Source organism: Peromyscus leucopus, chromosome 1, assembly GCF_004664715.2.
Source record: "Peromyscus leucopus breed LL Stock chromosome 1, UCI_PerLeu_2.1, whole genome shotgun sequence".
Classification (NCBI taxonomy): domain Eukaryota; kingdom Metazoa; phylum Chordata; class Mammalia; order Rodentia; family Cricetidae; genus Peromyscus; species Peromyscus leucopus.
The window spans coordinates 169,996,677-170,016,577 of NC_051063.1; the positions used below are offsets into that span (position 1 = coordinate 169,996,677).

A 19,901-nucleotide genomic window follows, 5' to 3' on the forward strand; every position below is an offset into this window, starting at 1 on the left:
TACCAGGAATAACTTGGCAAAAATAGATAAATTTAGTGGGGTTACTTACATGTCCAGAGTGGCCCAGGGAGGTGCACCACTGAAAGTCCACCCCCCCATCAATGCCCGCCTTTTCTGTATGTTAGCGTTTCTAGGGGTATGTATAGCTGGGGCAAGAGGGAATGGTGACTGGAATTTCAGGGAAGGGTCTTGGGGTGATCTCATGACAGTTTTGTGACCTTCTTCACCCTCCCCAAGGGAATGTTAATAACCCCCTTTCCTTAGGCCTAGATGTCTACTACCATTGCCATGACATCCGACCAAGGTCTCAGGTCACCGCAGCTGCTCTGCCCCACGATGGCAATGGGCCACATCAGTACTCGAAGAAGGGTCTGTGAAGTCCCTCATCTGGTAAAGAGGCTTGCTGAGTGCCCCTGTCGACCTGGGTTGACCTGAGTTGACCTGAGTTGACCCTAGTTCCATCCTCGGAAACATATGCTGCCCTCTGGCTTCTGCATATACATTTATTTATTTATTTATTTATTTATTTATTTATTTATTTTATTATTTGTGTGTGAGTGCGCATGCGCATGGAACAAGCATAGGGAGGTCAGAGGTCAATTTACAGGAGTTAATTCTCTTTCTACCACGTGGATCCTAGGGATTAGGCTTGGCAGCAAGAGACATTTCACTGGTCCAGTATTAATTTTCTAAAAGAGCCAAAGAAACAGCTTACACTACAGTAGTGACACTTTGTCTCAAAAAACCACCAACAGCCGGGCGGGCGGCGGCGGCGGCGGCGGCGGCAGCGGTGGTGGTGCTCAACTTTAATCCCAGCACTCCGGAGGCAGGGCCAGGAGGATCTCTGTGAGTTCAAGGCCAGCCTGGGCTACAGAGCAAGGTCCAGGACAGGCACCAAAACGACGCAGAGAAACTCTGTCTCGGGGGGGGGGGGGGGGAACAGACCCACAAACAAACAAACAAAAGCAGAGAGTGGTGGTGCCCGTGCGCAGCCCCAGCACTCAGGAGACTAAAGCAGGAAACCTATTGCCAGCTCAGGCTACCTAGTATGCTCAAGCCACACGGGTGGGTTTAAGACAAGCCTGGGATACACGAGGTAACGCACAGAATCAACTAAGCAGGGCTGGTAGGGGCTCACAGAGGCTGAAGTGGCAATCACAGAGCCTGCAGGGGTCTGCTCCAGGTCCTCTGCATACATGTCATGGTTATTAGCTGAATGTTTCTGTAGGACTCCTGACAGTGGGAGTGGGGGTGTCTCTGACTCTTGGGACCCTTTTCCTCCTACTGGTTTGCCTTGTCGAGCCTTGATCTGAGGGTTTGTGCCCAGTCTTACTGTACCTTGTATGGTGTTTGACTGATATCCCCGGGAAGCCTACTCTTTTCTGAAGGGAAAGAGGAGGAGCGGATCTGGGGGTGATGGGGACTGGGAGGAGTGGAAGGGAGGGAGACTGCAATCAGAATGTTTTGAAAACAAAAAGAAAAGAAAAAAATCCTGCCTAAAAGAGTTCTTTTTAAACGTCACATACAGTCACATAACCACACAGAGAGACACAACACACCCAAACCAGGCAGTGAGTGGCACACCTAGAGCTCCCCAAGTCCCTCCTGTTCTGCTGGGTTGGTCCTCACGGAAACAGCAGGCTTAGGATGGAAAGGGGGCCCCCCCCCCCCCGCTTGCTCTCTCAGCCAGACTGGTTCCACCAGGGCCATGGGCGGCATAACCTGTCTGGCTTGTGAAACTCATGTTGGGCAACTGGGCTCAAACGTGGATGCCTGAATTCCGGGGAGAGATGAGTTGGGACACCTGACTCGTGTCCTGGGGGGGCAGGGGGCCGGGGTGCCAGGCACACTTGGAGGGAGGGGAGGAGACTGGGACCTGGACATCCAGGCTCTGGGAATGCAGGGCCACACTGGGTTTTGCTGTTGAAGGGAAAGCTCCAGTCATGGTGAATAAAATACATGAAGCCCAGTGCAATCTGGATTTCCAGAAAATCATTAGATTCTGTTTTAGCAGAAGTATATTCCCGTGTCACAACATTGACAATATATTTACCGTTTCCCTGAAATTCCAAGTGAAGCCAAGTGTGCACACACATAATCCAGCCCTCATGTCGGGGCAGGGAAATCCTAAGTTCAAGGACAGCCTAGGCTTCATTTTGAGATGCTATCTCAAAACACAACTGGACTTTTGAGAGCCAGTGAGATGGCTCAGCAGGAAAAGGCACTTGCTGCCGAAACCTAACAACCTAAATTCAATCCTAGAGAACCAACTCCCACAAGTGGCCCTCTGACCCCAATTCACACATTAATGTGTGTACACATACAATTTTAAAAGGGGGGTGCTGGAGAGATGGCTCAGAGGTGAAGAGCATTGGCCGCTCTTTCATAGGACCCAAGTTCAATTCCAAGCACTCATATGGTGGCTCACAGCTATCTGTTAACTCTAGCTCCAAGGAAGAATCTAGCACCCTTTTCTGGCCCTCCATGGGTAGCAGGCATGCTCATGGTACACAAACATACATACAGGCAAAATATCTACACACACACATACACACACACACACACAAATAAATAAATATATAATTATATATATATAAATAAATAAATAAATAAATAAATAAATAAATAAATAGAGAAAGAAAGAAAGCCAGGCTGTGGTGGGGCATGCCTTTAACCTCAGCAGAGGCAGGCAGATCTCTGAGTTTGAGGCCAGCCTGGTCTACAGAGTGAGTTCCAGGATAGCCAGGGCTACACAGAGAAACCCTGTCTCAAAACAAAACAAAAATTAAAAACAGAACCAAGCACTGTATATTTAATCTGTCCACCACTTAAGGGGGGACAAGGTCAAGCACCTAGTGGTAGGGTCATGAGCACTCAGCTCCCCAGACCTCCTCTCTTCCTGCTTCTGGATCTCTCCTCCGAATTCCCACTTCAAGCCACGTCACAACTTCGCCAGCCCCAGTGTCCGAGTCTGCACGAGTGGCTGTATCTAGTTAGGGGTCCTCAGGCTACGTCAGTAAACTTAGGGACAACTCAGGTTGTCACCTTGGGAGCCTGTGGTCCTCAGTGATGACTGATCCTGAGTCACTTGCAGTCCATTTTCTGTAGTATGGGGAAGGGGCCAAGTGGCTGCCTTAGAAAAGGAGTGAGATAGGGAGAAGACCTGTGATACAAGACAGAAGCCCCAGGATGAGGAGACACAGACACAGGGTCTGAGAGGACAGAGACCAAGAAATGGGGACACAAACACGCACGAGTCAAAATGGTTGCAAAGATGAGGAACGAAAGGAGGGGATGTGACGCCTGGTGCTTGCAATCCAAGAACTCAGGAGGCTGAGGCAGGAGGATCATCGTAAGTTGAAGCTAGCCTAGCTACATAAGAGTAAAACCCTACCTCAAAATAAAGAAATAGGCCGGGCAGTGGTGGCACACGTCTTTAATCCCAGTACTTGGGAGGCAGAGGCAGGTGGATCTCTGTGAGTTCGAGGTCAGCCTGGGCTACAGAGTGAGTCCCAGGAAAGGTGCAAAGCTACACAAAGAAACCCTGTCTCCAAAAAAACATAAATAGATAGATAGATAGATAGATAGATAGATAGATAGATAGATAGATAGATAGATAGATAGATAAAAAGAAATAAGAAAGAAAGAAAGAAAGAAAGGAAGGAAGGAAGGAAGGAAGGAAGGAAGGAAAGAAAGAAAGAATAAAAAGGAGGAAGGGAGCTAGCTGCAAACGTAGCTCAGCTGGCAGACTGCTTGCCTAGCATAGACAAGTCCCTGAGTTTGATGCCCAGTCCCAGACAGACTCCATAATTTTGTTTGTGCATGCCCATAATCTTAGTACTTGGAGGTGGAGGCAAGAAATCCAAGGTCATCCTCAGCTACACATGGAGTTGGAGGCCAGCCTGGGCTACATGAGAGCCTGTCTCAAAAGCAAAAAAAAAAAAAAAAAGGAATGAAGGAGAAAAGGAGGGAGGGAGGGAGGGAGGGAGGGAGGGAGGGAGGAGGGAGGGAGGGAGGGAGAAAGCACAGGATTAATTTAGAGCTGGACAAAGACAAGGCAATAAGGAGACAGGCACTCAAAAATGAAGTGGGAAATATCAACCAAATATGTAGGCTCCACACCAGAAGACAGAGACACACAAGAAAATGATGCTCGCTGCTGCTGGGGATCTGGGGACAAAGCGAGCCAGCCATTTGGGTGCTGCCAAGAGACAAAGGTTTGGGCCCTAGAGTGCTGGGTATGTGGAGAAAGCTGGGATCGCAGGCCAGGCATTGGGTGATCCGTTTGCTGCCACCTCATAGCCATACACTGTGGCGTGGTGACACAGCCTTCTCTAGAGGTGACACCCCAATTTTCTGGTGCCTCCTATATTTTGGGGGTGACACCCATGGTAGGAACCCCACCCAACTCTAATGCCACTTCCCTGTTGAGTCACCCACAACCCTGTCAGGCCTGTTGGGGGAAAACTTCGGTGAATCAAGTATCCCTACCCTTCACCCCTGAAGCCCCAGTTCATTGGAAACTTGGATCTAGCTCTCTAGGAACACACAGCCTAGACAAGGGACATTAGGGTCTATATCCTCCTTTAGATTAAGACACCCGGGCTCAGTTCTTCTCCCTCAAACACACAGGTCCCAACCCAGCCCATCTCCCTCAGTTCAGGGGTCCAGACTCTTCCCTCAGACCCATGATGCAGATCCCAACTTCTCCCACCTTGTACTCAGATCTCAGCCCTCCTCCTTCAGACCCATGAGCCAAAGGCCCACCCAGCCTGCCTCCCTCAGACTCACATTCCAGACCACCCCCTCAGGTTGGAAACAGAGCCAGGCACACCCTGGCCTTTCTTGTCAGTCCCCAGCCTCCTCCCTTCCCATTTGAAGTGGACATGAGGTGTGCTTATTTACTTTGGTCCCCGTATGAATCACTCCCTAAAACACACTGCCCACCCCAAACCCCGTGTCTCCAGGCCTTGAACAGAAAAAACAATGCCCCTTCTTCCCCCTCAACCCAACAAAATCACTCAGCAAGATGAGAAGGTACTCAAAGAAAAACCCACTCTGTCCAGCAGACCAGGCCTTCCCCTCACCTCCCTAGACCCTCACTCCTTCCCTACCTCCCTGGTCCCTCAGCCACAGGTCCTTCCTTCTGTTCTCTCTCTCTCTCTCTCTCTCTCTCTCTCTCTCTCTCTCTCTCTCTCTCTCTCTCTCTCTCTCTCTCTCTCTCCCCAGATCTTACACATCTATCTCTCAACATCTTTGTCTTCCCATCTCCATCTCTCAGTCTCCTCTCTCCCGTCATCCACTTCCCCGCCTCCCTTTGGTCCCTGTACCCCCACACCCTCCTCATTTCCATCTTCCTCTCTTTGGGGCCTCTATGCTTTTCGAATATCCTCCATCCCCTCCATCCCTGACTCTCTATCTCGCCCCCCTCTGGTTTCTACCTCTGCCCCAGGTCTTCAGTCCTGAACGATGGAACAAGAAGGGAAGGGAAGAGGGGTGTGGGGAATGGAGAGAAGGTGGAAAATCCAGGCGGAAAGGAAGAGGTTCAGGCAGACCGGCTAGGCTCCCTAGGCATCTCTGTCAGAGCCCCGCCCAAGGCTGTGTGGCCTGGCCCATATAAGCAGCTCCTGGCCTGACACTGAGAACTTAGTGTCTGCGAGTCACCAAGAACCTCTATCTCCACCTCCTCACTGCAGGTGAGTAGGTCTGCAGGTAGGAGCACCTTCTCTCCCCAAAGCCTCTGCTCTCAGGCAGGGCCCCTTGGCTCTCTCTCTCCTCCACCTACCTGGTTCACAGTCTCCTTTCTGTCTCTTGACTCTCAGTCTCTTGACTGTCAGTAACTAGGAACCTTGCTCTCTCCCAACGCCCCATCTTCCAAGTCTTGCCTGCCAAACTGGTGCCGAGTTGAATTTAGAAATTCTGGGGCTCAGCACCCAATCTCCTAGCCTGTTTGGGTTGGTCCATCAGACACAGTGCACTTCTCTTCATCTCTGAGCCTACGGCCCTCCGTGAAATTGGCTTGCAGAGGCAACAAAGCACTTGACACTTGTGCGTTTCACTTGTGGGTTTCACTAGCGATGTCTCGTGGGCACCTGGCTCAGAGCTCTTTTCCCACCTTGTCTCGGCCACACCTGTCCCTGTCTCTTGCTCTCTCTCTGCCTCTGCTCCAAGAAGAGTCCTCCGGGATCTGTCGGGCAGCTGTTTGAAAGATGGGCGAGCTGTTCGCCCCCCCCTACCCCTCCTAGCTAACAGGCTAACACAGCCTCTTTCTCTTCAGCTCCCTTCCCTCGAGAGTCCAGCCACCCCACCCCACCCCCAGTGCCCCAGCCCCTTGCCCAGTATCCAGCATCCCTTGGACAGACTCCGTTGCGGTAGCCCATCCCCTGCAGCCGTCCACACAGCAGCCACCTCCTCAGGGCCAGCGAAATGCAGTTTGAGATGCACGACAACGTGAAAGGCAAAGGTGGGATCACTGGATGGACCAACAACCTTCCAGGTGCCAGGCAGGAACCTGGCTACCTCCCTCCCCTGGGCACCCTGGCTTCGAAGATAAATGGCACCTGCTTCTGCCCCAGAGGCCCCTGAAATAAATGCTGGAGCCCAGTCGTGAAGGAGGAGGTGGTCGCAAGTCCAGGCTCTGCCCAACTGTGGTGCCCACTTCTCCTCCCAACCTTGGCCCAACCAGATGTAGAGTTGGCAACAGCAACAGGGACAGACTAGGGGTGATGATGACCAAATGTGACAGATGGGAATGGGAGGGGTACAGTGATGTTTCCTCAAGTGGGCGGCCAGGTGGCCTGCCCGGACTGCCCGGCAGAAGGAAGGGTGGCAGGGATGTGGTGGGCCGGAAGGCCCTGCGAGGATGCCTGCTGACGTTCTTCTCCTACCTCCACAGCCATGTCTTATCCAGTGACCAGTCAGCCTCAGTGTGTCAATACCTGCTACCAGACACAGCTCAGCGATTGGCACACGGGCCTCACCGACTGCTGCAACGACATGCCCGTCTGTGAGTGCCCCAACTCCTCCAAAGCCTTCCTACGCCTTTCAACCTCCCTCTTTGCGGGGCTCTGCAATCTTCACTCCGCCTGCGATCTCACCATCTAGCCCCCAGTCTCCTTCCTCATGGTGACCTCACTCCCTCTCCAGCCGCTAGTCCTCCCCACTCCGGACCCTGATTACTTTGGTTCTTTGGGTTTCCTTCTCTACACCTGTCCTCCGGGGACCTTCGTCCCCTCCGTGTGCCCTCCCCCGGGGACTAGCACAGCGGTCCGGACCCTGATCACCGTCCCGCCCCGCCCAGGTCTGTGCGGCACTTTTGCTCCACTGTGCCTCGCCTGCCGCATCTCTGACGACTTCGGGGAGTGCTGCTGCGCGCCGTTCCTGCCCGGAGGCCTGCACTCTCTGCGCACAGGCATGCGGGAGCGCTACCACATCCAGGTGCGTGCCAATCCAGGACCACGGGGACTGAGCACTGGGGACCTGCGGCTGGGACCCCAAAGCAAAGCTCCTGACCTCTATCGGTTTCTCTCTTTGCCACTCTCCAGGGCTCCGTTGGGCACGACTGGGCTACCCTCACCTTTTGCCTGCCCTGCGCCCTCTGTCAGATGGCACGGGAACTGAAGATCCGCGAGTAAGGACGTCGTCTCCGGAGTCCTTGGTCACGCCTGGCCTCCTGGGGGGGGGGGGTGCCCTTTGGAAAGCCTGTCCCACTGCCCCTGTGCCACCGCCAAAAAAATACACCCACAATAAAAACCGGAAAACCAACCCCGCCTACATGCTTTTTATTGTCGCAGGAAAGGAATCTGGGTGCAGTGGGAGGTGTGCTGAGGGAGGTGGGATGCATGAAAGATGTCTAGGTGTATCACAGAAGACTGTTTTAATAGGACAGGCTGCACAGATGACTCTGCTGAGTCTCCCTGTAGGCATCTCACAGAGTGAAACCATTAGCCCTGAAACTTCAGATGGCCTATCTGAACCTCTACCTACATGCTGAAAATAAGCAAAACAAGAAAGAGGTCTTAGGGTAGGTGCTGGAGCCTACTCTAATCCCAGGAGCATGCTAAGACAAGAAGTTTAGAAGGATCCGGGGCTGCCTGGGGTGCATGGTATGAGGCCAGCCTGGCCACACACTGAGACCCTGCCTCAAATAAAAAAGCTTTTAAAATGAAGGAGAAAAAAAAAAAGACATACACTCTTCAAACAATGCTGTCCCCTGTTTAGGATCCATAGACTCTTTTTTAAAAGACTTTTAGGCCAGGTGGTGGTGGTGCACTTCTTTAATCCCAGCACTTGTTGAGGCAGAAGCAGGCAGATCACCGAGTTCAAGGCCAGCCTGGTCTACAGAGCTAGTTCCAGAACAGCCAGGGCTACACAGAGAAACTCTGTCTCAGGATGGGGGGAGGTGTTAATTTTATGTGTATGTGCATGGGTGTTGTACCTGCACACACCATGTATGATGCCCAGAGAGCAGGAGAGGACGTTGAGTCCCCTATAATCAGCCTCCAGACAAGATGGGCCTTTGGGGAAAAGACCCCCCCAAAGGTTGTCCTGACGAGCTAGCCCATCATACTCCTTAACTCAACATGGTGACATTCACTGCCAAAGGAACTAACTGAACATGCTTGGGCCTCAGAATTCCTGGGTGGTCTTAACCTTGCCACTTCTGTGTTATTTTATTGAGTTTGTAAACCTTTCTGAGCCTGTTTTCTCCTCTGAGGGTAGTGGTTCCTAATTTGTAAAAAAACCTATTCTGGAGGCTGGAGGGATGGCTCAGCGGTTAAGAGCACTGGCTGCTCTTGGGGAAGACTTGAGTTTGGTTCACAGCACCTATATGGCAGCTCACAACTCCCCGTAACTCTTCCAGGGGATCTGAGGCCCTCTTCTGGCCTGCCTGTGCACCTGCACTCACGTGCATCTACACATACACATAAATAAATCTTTTTTAAAAAGTCAAGTTTACGCTCACACCTCAGAGGGTAGGAGCCACCATCTTCTCATAAAGGCAAAACTCATGGGGCCAGTGACGTCTGAAACCCCCATGTCACTCATGAGCCACATGGGCAACATGAACATCTCTCGAGTCTACTCTGCCATGTCCTTGGCTGTGCACTGAAGAAAGTGACTTGTGTTGGGGAAGGCATACAGAGAAGGTGCACTGCTGAGCACCTGCAGCAAAAGATCCATGCCGGGGTGAGGCTGAGGGCAGAGATCTCAGATCCAAACCTGCCCTCACACTGAGGTTTTGGCATAGCCAGGGGCCGAAGACTAAGATGGTTAAGCATGGTGCTTTTACAGCTTTGATGCTGAGTATGCTTCAATCAGAGGATGCCCATCCGCACCCCGCTGCCACACTGTTCAGTGTCTTCCCAGCTGCTGCCCTCACCAGCACTACCAGTTCTCCATGCTTGGTTCCTCCAGTTGAAATAGTATGGTTTCTGTGTTCTATACCCCAGGTTTTTCTTGTCTAATGACAATGCCTGGACACAGGCTGTCTGTTTCTTCCTGAGCCAAACTGTGTCAGGGTCAAAGATGCCCCTGCCCACCGTTTCCCTCATCTCGCTTCTGGGGAACCAGAGATCCCGCTGTGGCCCGCTTCCATTGCCAAAGATGGGCAGAGCCAGGCTCAGGATACACGGCTTTGAGGTGGGACACAGGTTCCACCACTGAACTCTGTCCCTCCAGCCCAGGGAAAGCAGGACACAAGGACACAGGTTCCACTCACCCAGAACCCACCCCTCCCTCCCCTGCACAGAGAAGGCAACCAAGACTTGCCCACACTTTATTTGCTGCTTCAGCTGCTCTCCGGCTGCTGGGATGTGACCCCTGCTACCTGACATGCACACAGCAGCAGGGGCCTCTCAGTCTGGGGTAACTCCAGCAAGGGGAAGAAGCTGGGCCCAAGCCCCACCCCAGGGCCAAAACAGCACCTGGAAGTTGCAGTCTTGGGAAAGCAAGAGTCCCAAGCTCAGGGAGCTGCCTAAGATTGGGGGGAAGGGAGTCCTCAAAGGTTAGAAGAGCTCCTTTGTCCAAAAAGGAGGTCCAGGTGGGAGTGGCCTGTGGGGAGAGCCCCAAAGACTCAAGAAAGAGAGCCAAGTGATGGTCCCTCCAGGGTTCCCCCATCCCACTGCCATCGCACACCTGCCAGAGAGGATTGTGAGGTATCTCAGGCAGAGGACTTTCCTCTGAGGCTCCCTTGAAACAAGCCTGAATTTCCAGCCTCAGCTGGTGATCCCGGTCTCAGGTCACAACTGAACTCTGTCCCTCCAGCCCAGGGAAAGCAGTAGCAGCTGATTGCTCCTACCCAAACACACAAAAGGACACTACACTGTGTCTTCTCAGTAGCTGCCGGCCTTCGTTCACTACCCTGGATCCCTCCTGTTGAAATACTCAAAGTGCTTTCTGTGTGAAGCCCCAGGCAGACCTGACTCAAGCCCAAACCAGACTCTTGTTTTTCCCACAAGCCCCAGCCTGCCCCATCTTAGTAATGGCCTCACTGTCCGCCGATGGCCCAGGCTATAAAGTGGCCATTCTGGATATGTCCTCTTCCTCACCCTACCATCTACACCACTGTCCCACCCTGTCACTCACCCTGCGCCTGATCCTGACTCACCATTGCCACCACCACCCTCCTCCTGCCACTGTTACCCACGACAGCCTCTCCTGTCCCTCCAGCCCACCCTTCACTCCATAGCCGGGGTACTTCTTGAATAGACAGAGCTCCTCCTTCCCCACCACAGAACTGACCAACAGCTTCCCACTGCTCTGAGAATAAAACCCACGGTCCCAACTGTCCCAGGCCGCCTCTGACACTTGATCTGGGTTGCAGTGACCAGGTTTCTGGTTCTCCTAATAAAACAAACTGGTTCCAGCCTCAGGACCTTCAGCCTCACAGTTTCCTCAACTCTGAATTCATTTCCCAAAGGTCTTCTCTCAGACCATCGCCTTTCTCAGCCTAGTTTCTCCAAATGCCTAGTCGCCTTTACCCACAATCCCTCGGTGTTCGACCTTGCTAATATTGAGACACTCTTCTTCTCTGAACCAGTGTGTGCGTAAGTGTACGCGTGCATGTGTGTGTCTCCTTCCAAGAACCCAAGTCCCACCACATCGGGGAAGCGCCTCTCACCTCCTGCTTTCCTCTGTGCCCACAACTGCGCTGGGCACAAAGCAGCAGCTCAATAAATCGGGTCACTAAAAGCAGAAATAAAGGGGAACCCTGGGAAGAGGGAGCCAGTGGTTTCTGAGGACTGTCCAGAGTGGCTCCCACAGGTGACTTGGTGGCTGTGGAAGAGGACCCTTGACAGGTCAAAGGGACATGCTCGTGAGATTGTCCTGGCTCAGCAGTCCCTTCCGGCCTCCACCACCCCCATGCCCACTGCCTCCAGCGCTCCCACCGCCCCCACAGTACTCATGCAGCCTATGCCGAAGCGTGACAAGGGCTGACCCAAGGCAGGCCCCGTTGGGAGCATGAGGGCCCCCAGGCAGCTGGAGCAGCAGAGTGGCCACACCAGCCATGCCATCTTCTGTGGGCTCAAGAGTGATGGGTCCAGCTCGGAGTCCAGCTGTGGTAGCAGGGAGGGCTGGTGGGCAGCACCCCCCTCCCATGGGTCCCCAGGGCCCCCCAGCTCCTGTCAGCAGTAGGGGTGCTAGGAAAGGCTCAGAGCGGCGGAAGGCAGGAGGTGGGAGCCCAGCTGGTTTCCAAGCAGGGGCTGGGCCCGTAGGGTCTGGAGGGAAGCAGACAGTGACCTTGGCAAAGGGGCGGCTGGCCATCTTGGTCATCTCCTGCAGGTGCCGACGCTGCTCTTGTCTCTGGTCCAGGGCCTGCTTGGCCTTCCAGAGGAGCACACAGAGTGAGAGGAAGAGGAAGAAGCAGGAGAAGAAGACGGAGAAGAAGACAAACAGGTCAATATGAGCCTGGTCTTGCCGGAAGAAGAGCAGGCCCTGTGAGTCCGCCGAGCCGTTGGCACCAGGTCCACCGGGATCTCCCACGCCCAGCAGCAGCAGGTAGAAGCGGCTTGACTTGAGGGCGTGGTGCTCATGGGGGTAGGTGATCACTAGCCTGTCCCGCACACTTCGAACCACAAGCACTGCCGACGGTTCCGTCACTGTCACGTAGGTAATCAGGCCCCGGGGCCACACCTCCCGGACTCGTGGCTCCACCGGAGTACTCGATCCACTTCCAGTCCCCAGTCCTCCTAGGTCCCCAGCCACCCTGGGTCCACCATCAGCAGGAGGTGGAGGAGGTGGGGGAGGTGGGGGAGGCTGGATATGTACAGTGTGGACACCTGTGTCAGGGGCCACTCGAACCACAAAGGTGTCATAGGAGGTGGAGACATAGAGGTCCACAGCACCGAAGGTCACATCTAGTGTCAGGCGAATGTCCACGTTGGTGAACTTGGGCTGCACACCAAAAAGTACTGTGCGGCCAGGACCCAGGGCCCGGCGTTTGGGCTCATGGAAGCAATTGGTCTGGGAAGTAGGGTCCAGGCAGCATTCCTGTTCCACTGAGATGAGTCGGTAACACTGCTGGCCACCTAGAGGGCTCCCATGGAACGACTCCCGGCACTTGGCGCACTGTGGACAGGGCAGGAGTAGAGGTGGCCATCAGGACTGAGCTCAGTGCTGAGACCCTCAATTCCCAACAGCCACTGCACTGCGCTCCCAGCAGCACCCTACCTGCACCCCAGCCTGGGGAGCTGATGCTCAGCCATAAAGAGTTCTGTGAGACCCTGGCTGTATATCCTCACTAGCTACATGGACCTCTGCCAGTGACCTGACCTCACTGAACTTGAGATGCGTCCTCTGCATTCAGATAGGAACCAAGGCTTGCTCGGGGAACTGAAATCATATCCATGGCCCTTGGCTTAGAGTTGGCCAGCCTTGCCTGACCACCTGGCTTCTTCTGAACTGCCAGGCACATGCCCATCTCGGGGCCTCTACACCAGCTGATGCTCTCTGCCTAGATGGCTCCACAGGTCCACTTACCTGTCACAGTCACTTCTGCCTCAAGTGTCACCTTCTTACCAAGGCCTTCTTCAGTCCTGACATCATACCTATCACGTCTAGTGTTTTTATCTGTTTGTTTTGCTTTTTGAGACAGAGTGTTGCTGTGTAGCCCAGGCTGGTCTTGAACTCTTCATCTTCCTGCTTCAGCGTCCAAAGCACTGAGTTTACAGGCATGAGGCATTACATCCCCCTCTCCTGAAGCTTTTCTTCTAACCTTACCCCATCACCCAAACACCATGTTCCTTGCTTGTTTGGCCATTGCCTGACCTCCCTCCTCCAGAATGTTACTCCCAGAGGACAGACATTGTGCTTGCTTTGTTATCTACAGGGCTCCAGTACTTTGCATGGTGTCTGGCATATACTGGGTGCTTAATGAGCATATGTGAAATGAATACAGGGATGGAGGGAAAGAGGCAAGCTATCATAACTCCTGTAACTCAGCAGGAACCACTGCAGTCCATACAGGCTCTCCTCAACTAGCCATTGTGGCCGAATTAGGACATTTAGTGTCCCTGGGCCTCTTCTTCTCATGTCTACATTCTACCAAAGGCCCTGGGAGGCCTTGACAAGCCTTCCACATCTGGGCTAAGCTACTGCCTCCAAAGCACAGCATGCAGCTCACCACATACTGGCTATTACTGCTATAATTATTAGAACCAAATAAACACTACTTGGAGCGGCCAACAGAGAATGGAGAAAGTCTGTACTGATTTCCAGCCCACTCTAGCAAAGACCAAAGGATATTTCTGACACTATTGAGGGTTTTATTTTGTTTTTTGTTTTTCCTTTTCCTGGACACAGCAGCATATATCTGTAAACCTAGTATAAGGGGACTTATTGCTCTACCACTGAGCCACATCCCCAGCCCCTCACTGGGGGATTCTAGGCAAGTGCTCCATCATAGAGGCATGCTTCTAGGCCCTCAATGGGCTGTGTGTGTGTGTGTGTGTGTGTGTGTGTGTGTGTGTGTGTGTGTGTGTGTGTAGTATATGTGTGAGTGAATTTTGTGGATGTGCATATGTATGTGTAAGCATAAACTTAGGTCCTTTTTGGTTTTGGTTTTGGTTTTTCAGAGACAGGGTTTCTCTGTATAACAGTCCTGGCTGTCCTGGAACTCACTCTGTAGACCAGGCTGGCCTTGGACTCAGAGATCCGCCTGCCTCTGCCTCCCAAGTGCTGGGATTAAAGGCGTGCGCCACCGTGTCTGGCTACAAACTTAGGTCTTAATGCCTGTATAGCAGGCACTTGCTGACTGAACTATCTCCCCAGCATCCCCAATGGACCTTTCAATCATTCATCAGTAAAGCAAAGTTTCTGGTCTAGGATGGAAAGGGCAGAGATCAGCGAGGCTTGTGAAACTGCTGCGTTTGGGGTGGAGCTACAACTCAACTGACAAACAGTTATGTTCCTGGACAAGAGAAGACCAAGTGAGACAGAAAGGGCCTGCAGAGGGTGGGCGGGAAGAGCAGGACACAGCAGCCAGCCAGCCTCTCTGCTACGGAAAAGAGAAATAGACCTAAGGGGAATTTGGTTCTGTGTTAGGTTTTTTTAGACTGAGTCTTGCACCATGCAGGCCTAGAACTGACAATAATCCTCTTGCTTCAGCCTCCTAAGAACTAGAATTACAGGCTGGAGCCATCAGACCTGCTCCCAAAGGGGGTTTAAATCTAAGTTTAGAATGAATGAGTGAGCCCCTTGTCAGCCTGGGGCCACCTCGTGGGGAAAGCCATGTGCGAGAAAGCAAGAACAGCTGGCACAGAGGGGAGCAGAGTCAGCCACAGGACATCCTGACATCACTCTGGGAACTCCCGGATGCAGCCATTCCTAAACACAGGCCCCGGACCACACCGGCTCTTCTTGTTCTTCCTGCTGCTGCTTTGAGACAGGGTCTCATGTAGCCCAGGTTGATCTCACAATCTCTATGTAGCTGAGGCTAACCTTGAACTTCTGATCCTCCTCTCTCTACCTCCCAAGTGCTGGAGTCACATGTATGCCACCACACTCAGTTTGTGCTGTTTTGGAGATCAAAGCCTGGGTTCACACATATGCTAGGCGAACTCTACTAGCTAAGCCACATCCTCAGACTGTACTGGTTTTGAAACATCATCTCTCTATAACCCTTGAACTCAAGATCCTCCTGCCTCAGCCTCCTGAATAGCTGCCATGTGCCACTGTGCCCAGCCAGACCTGTTTTCAGACCTTAAGCTACTCTAGGTGGTTTCTGGCACTTGCAGCCTACAATCTGACTGTCACGGTCAGAGACCCGAGGCCCACATTGGACTCTGCATGACTGCCCAGGGCTCGGCAAGTCTACACGATGCTCTCCATCCCAAACCAGACTCACGGCCACAGGCTTGGCCCTGAGTCCCCTCGCCCAGCTCCCCTTGCTCCTGCGACACAGGAGCTGGCTTTCCCAGACCTACCTGGTACTTGTAGCAGTCTCGGCGGTCACTGGGAGAGCTGCCCTGGCAGGTACCCGTCTCGGTGTTGTTCTGACACGGGCAGCCCGTCCCGTCTTGCTCATTGCAGGTGTCCGCGTGGCCATTGCACTGGCATCTGAGGGTGGAAGAGAGTAGAGGGTGAAGGCCTGCGAAGTCCAGGGCTCAGTTCCCGAAGAGGAGGTGTGGGGTTGGCAGGGGGAGGAAGAGGCCGACGCACACCTGAGGGCTCAGCACCTCCCTCCCAACCAGAGGGATTCTTTATGTGTGCAGCGTACTGACTGTGTAAGTCATTTGGCAAGCGCCAGAGCCCCGGATCTCCTTTTCACTCCCCACTAAACGTCCAGGGTGAAAAGGTCAAATACAAAACAGACAGTCTCGTCTGAAACAACATCTTCAGACCGCTCTGTCAAATCAGAAAGTTTCTCAGCACAGCATAGACCTTCTGCCTTTACAGCCCGTGCCTAGGCTGCCTGCTCACAGGGTTACAATACATTAGACAGTTTGAAATTATTTTTACCTTAACCAAGTTATGTGTAGAATCATTGGATGTTCCCTAAAATACAAGCTCTACAAAATATCTCATAATAAGCACTTAACTGGCTGATTATAGCATTTTGTTGTTGTTGTTGTTGTTGTTGTTGTTGTTCTCAGTTTTCTAGTAGGGGCCTGTTCTTTTTATACGCTCCCAAACAGGAAGACCCTGGTATCTCCTTCTTTTTTTTATTAACTCACACTATGCTTTTTGTTGTTGTTGTTGTTTTCTGAGACAGGGTTTCTCTGTGTAGCTTTGCACCTTTTCTGGAACTCACTCTGTAGCCCAGGCTGGCCTTGAACTCACAGAGATCCACCTGCCTCTGCCTCCCAAGTGCTGGGATTAAAGGCGTGCGCCACCACCGCCTGGCAACTCACACTATTCTTAGTCCCTCTGTATAGGCTCCAGTATAGCACAACAGATATACTTGTGACATCTTGTATTCAGAGCTGAGCAAGACATATCTTAGAATCTGCCCTATTGGTACCACAATCCTTAGGCACAAGGACTGCTCTTCCTTCTGTGACCCTCCTTTCAGGCCATGACCCCTGTCTTCAGTGTCCTTCGGGAACATGAACGTATTTCCCCAGGGGCTGCATAAGCAGAGAAGTCCCCGTTATGCAAACAACGGCTCCTCACAGTGAGAGCAGAGCCTCAGACCAGTGACTAACCTCTTGGCCAAGTTTTGCTGGAGCTTTGTCAAGCAGCACCCTCCACCTTAGGGCTGGAGCCATCCCTTGTGCCGTGGCCTGTGCCAAATGCCCATGACCTCCGAGGCTCTCAGAGGTCAAGCCCACTGCCCCAGGCCACAGGGCCCTTAGGTGACAATCGGCTTGGACTCCACAGTTTTCGGGAGTTTTAGATGGGCAGGCACAGGCGGTCCTGGGCTCCGCTCCCCTCCCGGCAGCCTTTTCTGACCCACTGTCTCCTTCCAGGTTTCTCTGTAGCCTGTGTTTCAGACTCCTGATGTGAGAAACCTCTCAGCTGGGTTTGCCTCGTTTTCCTCAGCCCCTGTTTGGCCTCCAGCTCTCTTAAACTTCACTGGCTTCTGACTGACAAACAGCTAGGCAAGGGAGGTCTAGTTCCCACGTTCCTCCTAATGAGAAGGACAAGTTCTTCCTCTTACTTGGTGCATTTCCCGTCCAGGAGGAAGTAGCCGTGGAGGCAGCTCTCACATTTGTCGCCATAGCTGTTATTCTGGCAGTTCACACACACGGCTTCGTCCTCACCAGGACCTTCTGTCACCCAGTTTTCAATCTGACCAAGCGAGGACAGAAAGACATGGCCCAGCCTCCTCCCTCAGACTCAGAGGTCCAGGCCCAGCCCTCCTTCCTCAGATACAGGGGTCCAGGCCCCAGGCCTCCTCCCTCAGACCCAGGGGTCCAGACCCAGCCTCCTCCCTCAGACCCAGGGGTCCAGACCCAGCCTCCCCTTCAGACTCATGGATCCAGGCCCAGCCCTCCTCCCTCAGACCCAGGATCCAGGCCTCTGCTCTCCTCCCTCAGACCCAGGGATCCATGCCCAGCCTCCTCACTCAGACCCAGGGGTCCAAGCCCAGCCCTCCTCCCTCAGACTTAGGAGTGCAGACTTTATTCCCTCACCTCATCTGGATCCAGGGAGTACTTCTCTGGCTCCCTTCTGGCCATTTCTAGCTCTTTCCTGGAGACACACACATGGCTGTTCCCTCGACAGAAGGCATGGCAGGGCCGGCAGGTCCCGCCTCCCAAAGCTGAACCCACAAATAGTGGGAGACACTGCTCACAGTGGGTACCCTGGTAACACAGGACAGTGCCATCAAAAGGGCTGGGGGACATGGATCAGGGGACACAAGGGCTGGGCACCTGGTCTGGCCCATCCCAGCTGCACTGCAGCCCTGAGGGACAAAGCTTCCCATACATCCCCATCCATTACCACACTGCCCCCCCAAATCTTTTCATATCTCCCCAGAATAGGGCTCTCCATCCCTTCCCTGCTCATGGCTTCTCAGGACTGGAAATAAACCTCAAGATGCCTCAGTACAAGGGCTGGGCGGATCGTCATCGGTGGAGCACCTGCCTAGAATCCCCCAGTGAGGGGCTGGAGGTGTGGCTCAGTGGTAGAGCCCCTGCCTAGAATCCCCCAGTGAGGGGCTGGAGGTGTGGCTCAGTGGTAGAGCCCCTGCCTAGAATCCCCCAGTGAGGGGCTGGGGTGTGGTTCAGTGGTAGAGCCCCCGCCTAGAATCCCCCAGTGAGGGGCTGGGGTGTGGCTCAGTGGTAGAACCCCTGCCTAGAATCCCCCAGTGAGGGGCTGGGGTGTGGCTCAGTGGTAGAGCCCCTGCCTAGAATCCCCCAGTGAGGGGCTGGGGTGTGGCTCAGGGGTAGAGCCCCTGCCTAGCATGTCCAACATCCTGGTTCCATCCCCAGCACCACCAAAATATACTTTAAAAATGAGCAAAAAACCATTTTCTACACACAGGCTGAGGGGCTCAGTCTCCAGGCCAGGGCCTGAGGTGCTGGTGGCAGGTCACATACCTTGGTGTGGTTCCGGCACAGCAGGCAGTGATCCTGTGCCCCTACGCCTGCACACTCACTGTGGCGGTTACAGCGACACTCGGTAGAGCAGTTGCGGCCGACAAAGCCGAAGTGGCATTGGCAGTGATCGGGCTCTACACAGGAGCCGTTCACACAGCCCTGGGCACACACAGGGCGGCACAGGCCAGTCACACTGTGGGGGCAAGCAAAGACCAGGGCAGGGCACGCAGACCTCACCCACTGCCCCACACCCTTTCAACAGGCTGCTCACCCTGAGTCTTCCCTACCCCCGCCCTCCTATTCACTATCCTCTCCTGGAGACTCGTTCTTTCCTGGTTTCTCCAGCCATTTTGTCCCCTGCATGCTGGGCTGGGCAGCTGCCCTTTTGTCTCATAGATCTGGTCCGCCGCCTGTAAAGCTGGGCTCCATTTTCTTCCACGTCGGATCTCCTCCCGTCCTCACTGCCCCACAACCCTTTCCCGTCTGTCTGCCCGGCCCCTCCTCCTGCCACGCCCCAGCCAAGCCTCACTTGTCCATGGTGTAGCCTGTCTTGCAGCTGCACTCGTAGCCATGGGGCTGGTCGTGGCAGTTCTGAGTCTCATTGCAGTCATGGTGCCCGTTGGCACACTCATCCTCCGGGGGGCAGGACAGGAAGGCCCAGGATGCCCCAGGACGTCCACATGTTAGCCCTGACCCCAGAGGACACAGGGTTTCACGTGGGGCATGACCACGTGCCCCAGACACCTGGGCCACCCCCACCCCCCACCTCTGAATCCCAAATCAGAACCACTCTCCGGTTTGTTCTGTGCCCCTGGCCAACCGGCTTGCCCAGCTCCCACACCCTTCTCACCGTCTCGGGGACCACTGAGGCCACCTTCCATGCAGTGACCACCTCCATCCTGGCCCCCCCAGGCACACCAGCCACAGTGGGGTCGTCGCAGGCACAGGGCACACTGTGTGGCCTGAGCACAGCCCAGGGAGCAGCTCTCTGGCCCCCTAAGCAGCCGCCCACAGCCTCCAGCCATACATCGCAAGGGCAGGTAGGAGGGGCTCAGACACTGTCCAGGGAAGTGAGGAAGAGAGAGACCAGAACGGGAGTTAAACACACTTCCCAGACTGGACCGTTTCCTCCCAGGCCCCACCCTCCGTGGCTCTAGCTCCCTCAGAGCCTTTCTAACCAGACATCATGACTGGAATTGGATGAGCCCAGCATAGAAGCTCATGCCTGCAATCCCAGCAGACAGGAGGTGAAGGCAAGAGGATCAAGAGTCCAAGGTTATCCTCAGCTACATAATGAGTTCACGACCAGCCTAGACTACATGAGACCTTATGTTGAAAAACAATGGAAATGGGGTCAGGAGTCTGGAACTGGAAAGACCACAGAGCCCTAGGCTGGGAGAGCACTGGACAGAGGAG

General features: G+C 53.8%; 3 protein-coding genes across 7 annotated transcripts in view; 2 read left to right on the plus strand and 1 right to left on the minus strand.

Annotated features, from left to right (window-relative positions):
* LOC114688528 (carcinoembryonic antigen-related cell adhesion molecule 1-like) overlaps positions 1-19,901 on the plus strand; it is an 875,221-nt gene that overhangs the window by 257,371 nt on the left and 597,949 nt on the right. The window lies entirely within an intron of this gene.
* Positions 5,617-7,764, plus strand: Cnfn (cornifelin). Of its 4 annotated transcripts, none has more exons than XM_037201443.1 (5): positions 5,620-5,696; positions 6,278-6,463; positions 6,896-7,006; positions 7,301-7,437; positions 7,545-7,764. In XM_037201443.1, the coding sequence occupies exons 2-5, from the start codon at positions 6,427-6,429 to the stop codon at positions 7,632-7,634; spliced, it is 375 nt and encodes a 124-aa protein (XP_037057338.1). In that variant the 5' UTR covers positions 5,620-5,696; positions 6,278-6,426; the 3' UTR covers positions 7,635-7,764. The 4 variants fall into 4 exon arrangements, with proteins under 4 accessions (XP_037057339.1, XP_037057338.1, XP_028715829.1 ...); XM_028859996.2 differs by having other exon boundaries at positions 5,648-5,712; XM_037201444.1 differs by lacking the exon at positions 6,278-6,463 and having other exon boundaries at positions 5,617-5,696.
* Positions 9,765-19,901, minus strand: part of Megf8 (multiple EGF like domains 8) — a 58,289-nt gene continuing 48,152 nt past the window's right edge. For both annotated transcript variants that reach the window (XM_028860008.2, XM_028860007.2), the window contains exons 35-41: positions 19,336-19,543; positions 19,015-19,174; positions 18,486-18,678; positions 17,577-17,747; positions 17,102-17,232; positions 15,426-15,558; positions 9,765-12,570 (exon numbers count right to left, since the gene is read on the minus strand). In XM_028860008.2, coding sequence (XP_028715841.1) covers positions 11,302-12,570; positions 15,426-15,558; positions 17,102-17,232; positions 17,577-17,747; positions 18,486-18,678; positions 19,015-19,174; positions 19,336-19,543 — 2,265 coding nt within the window. In that variant the 3' untranslated portion in view covers positions 9,765-11,301. The remainder of the gene's footprint in view (positions 12,571-15,425; positions 15,559-17,101; positions 17,233-17,576; positions 17,748-18,485; positions 18,679-19,014; positions 19,175-19,335; positions 19,544-19,901) is intronic.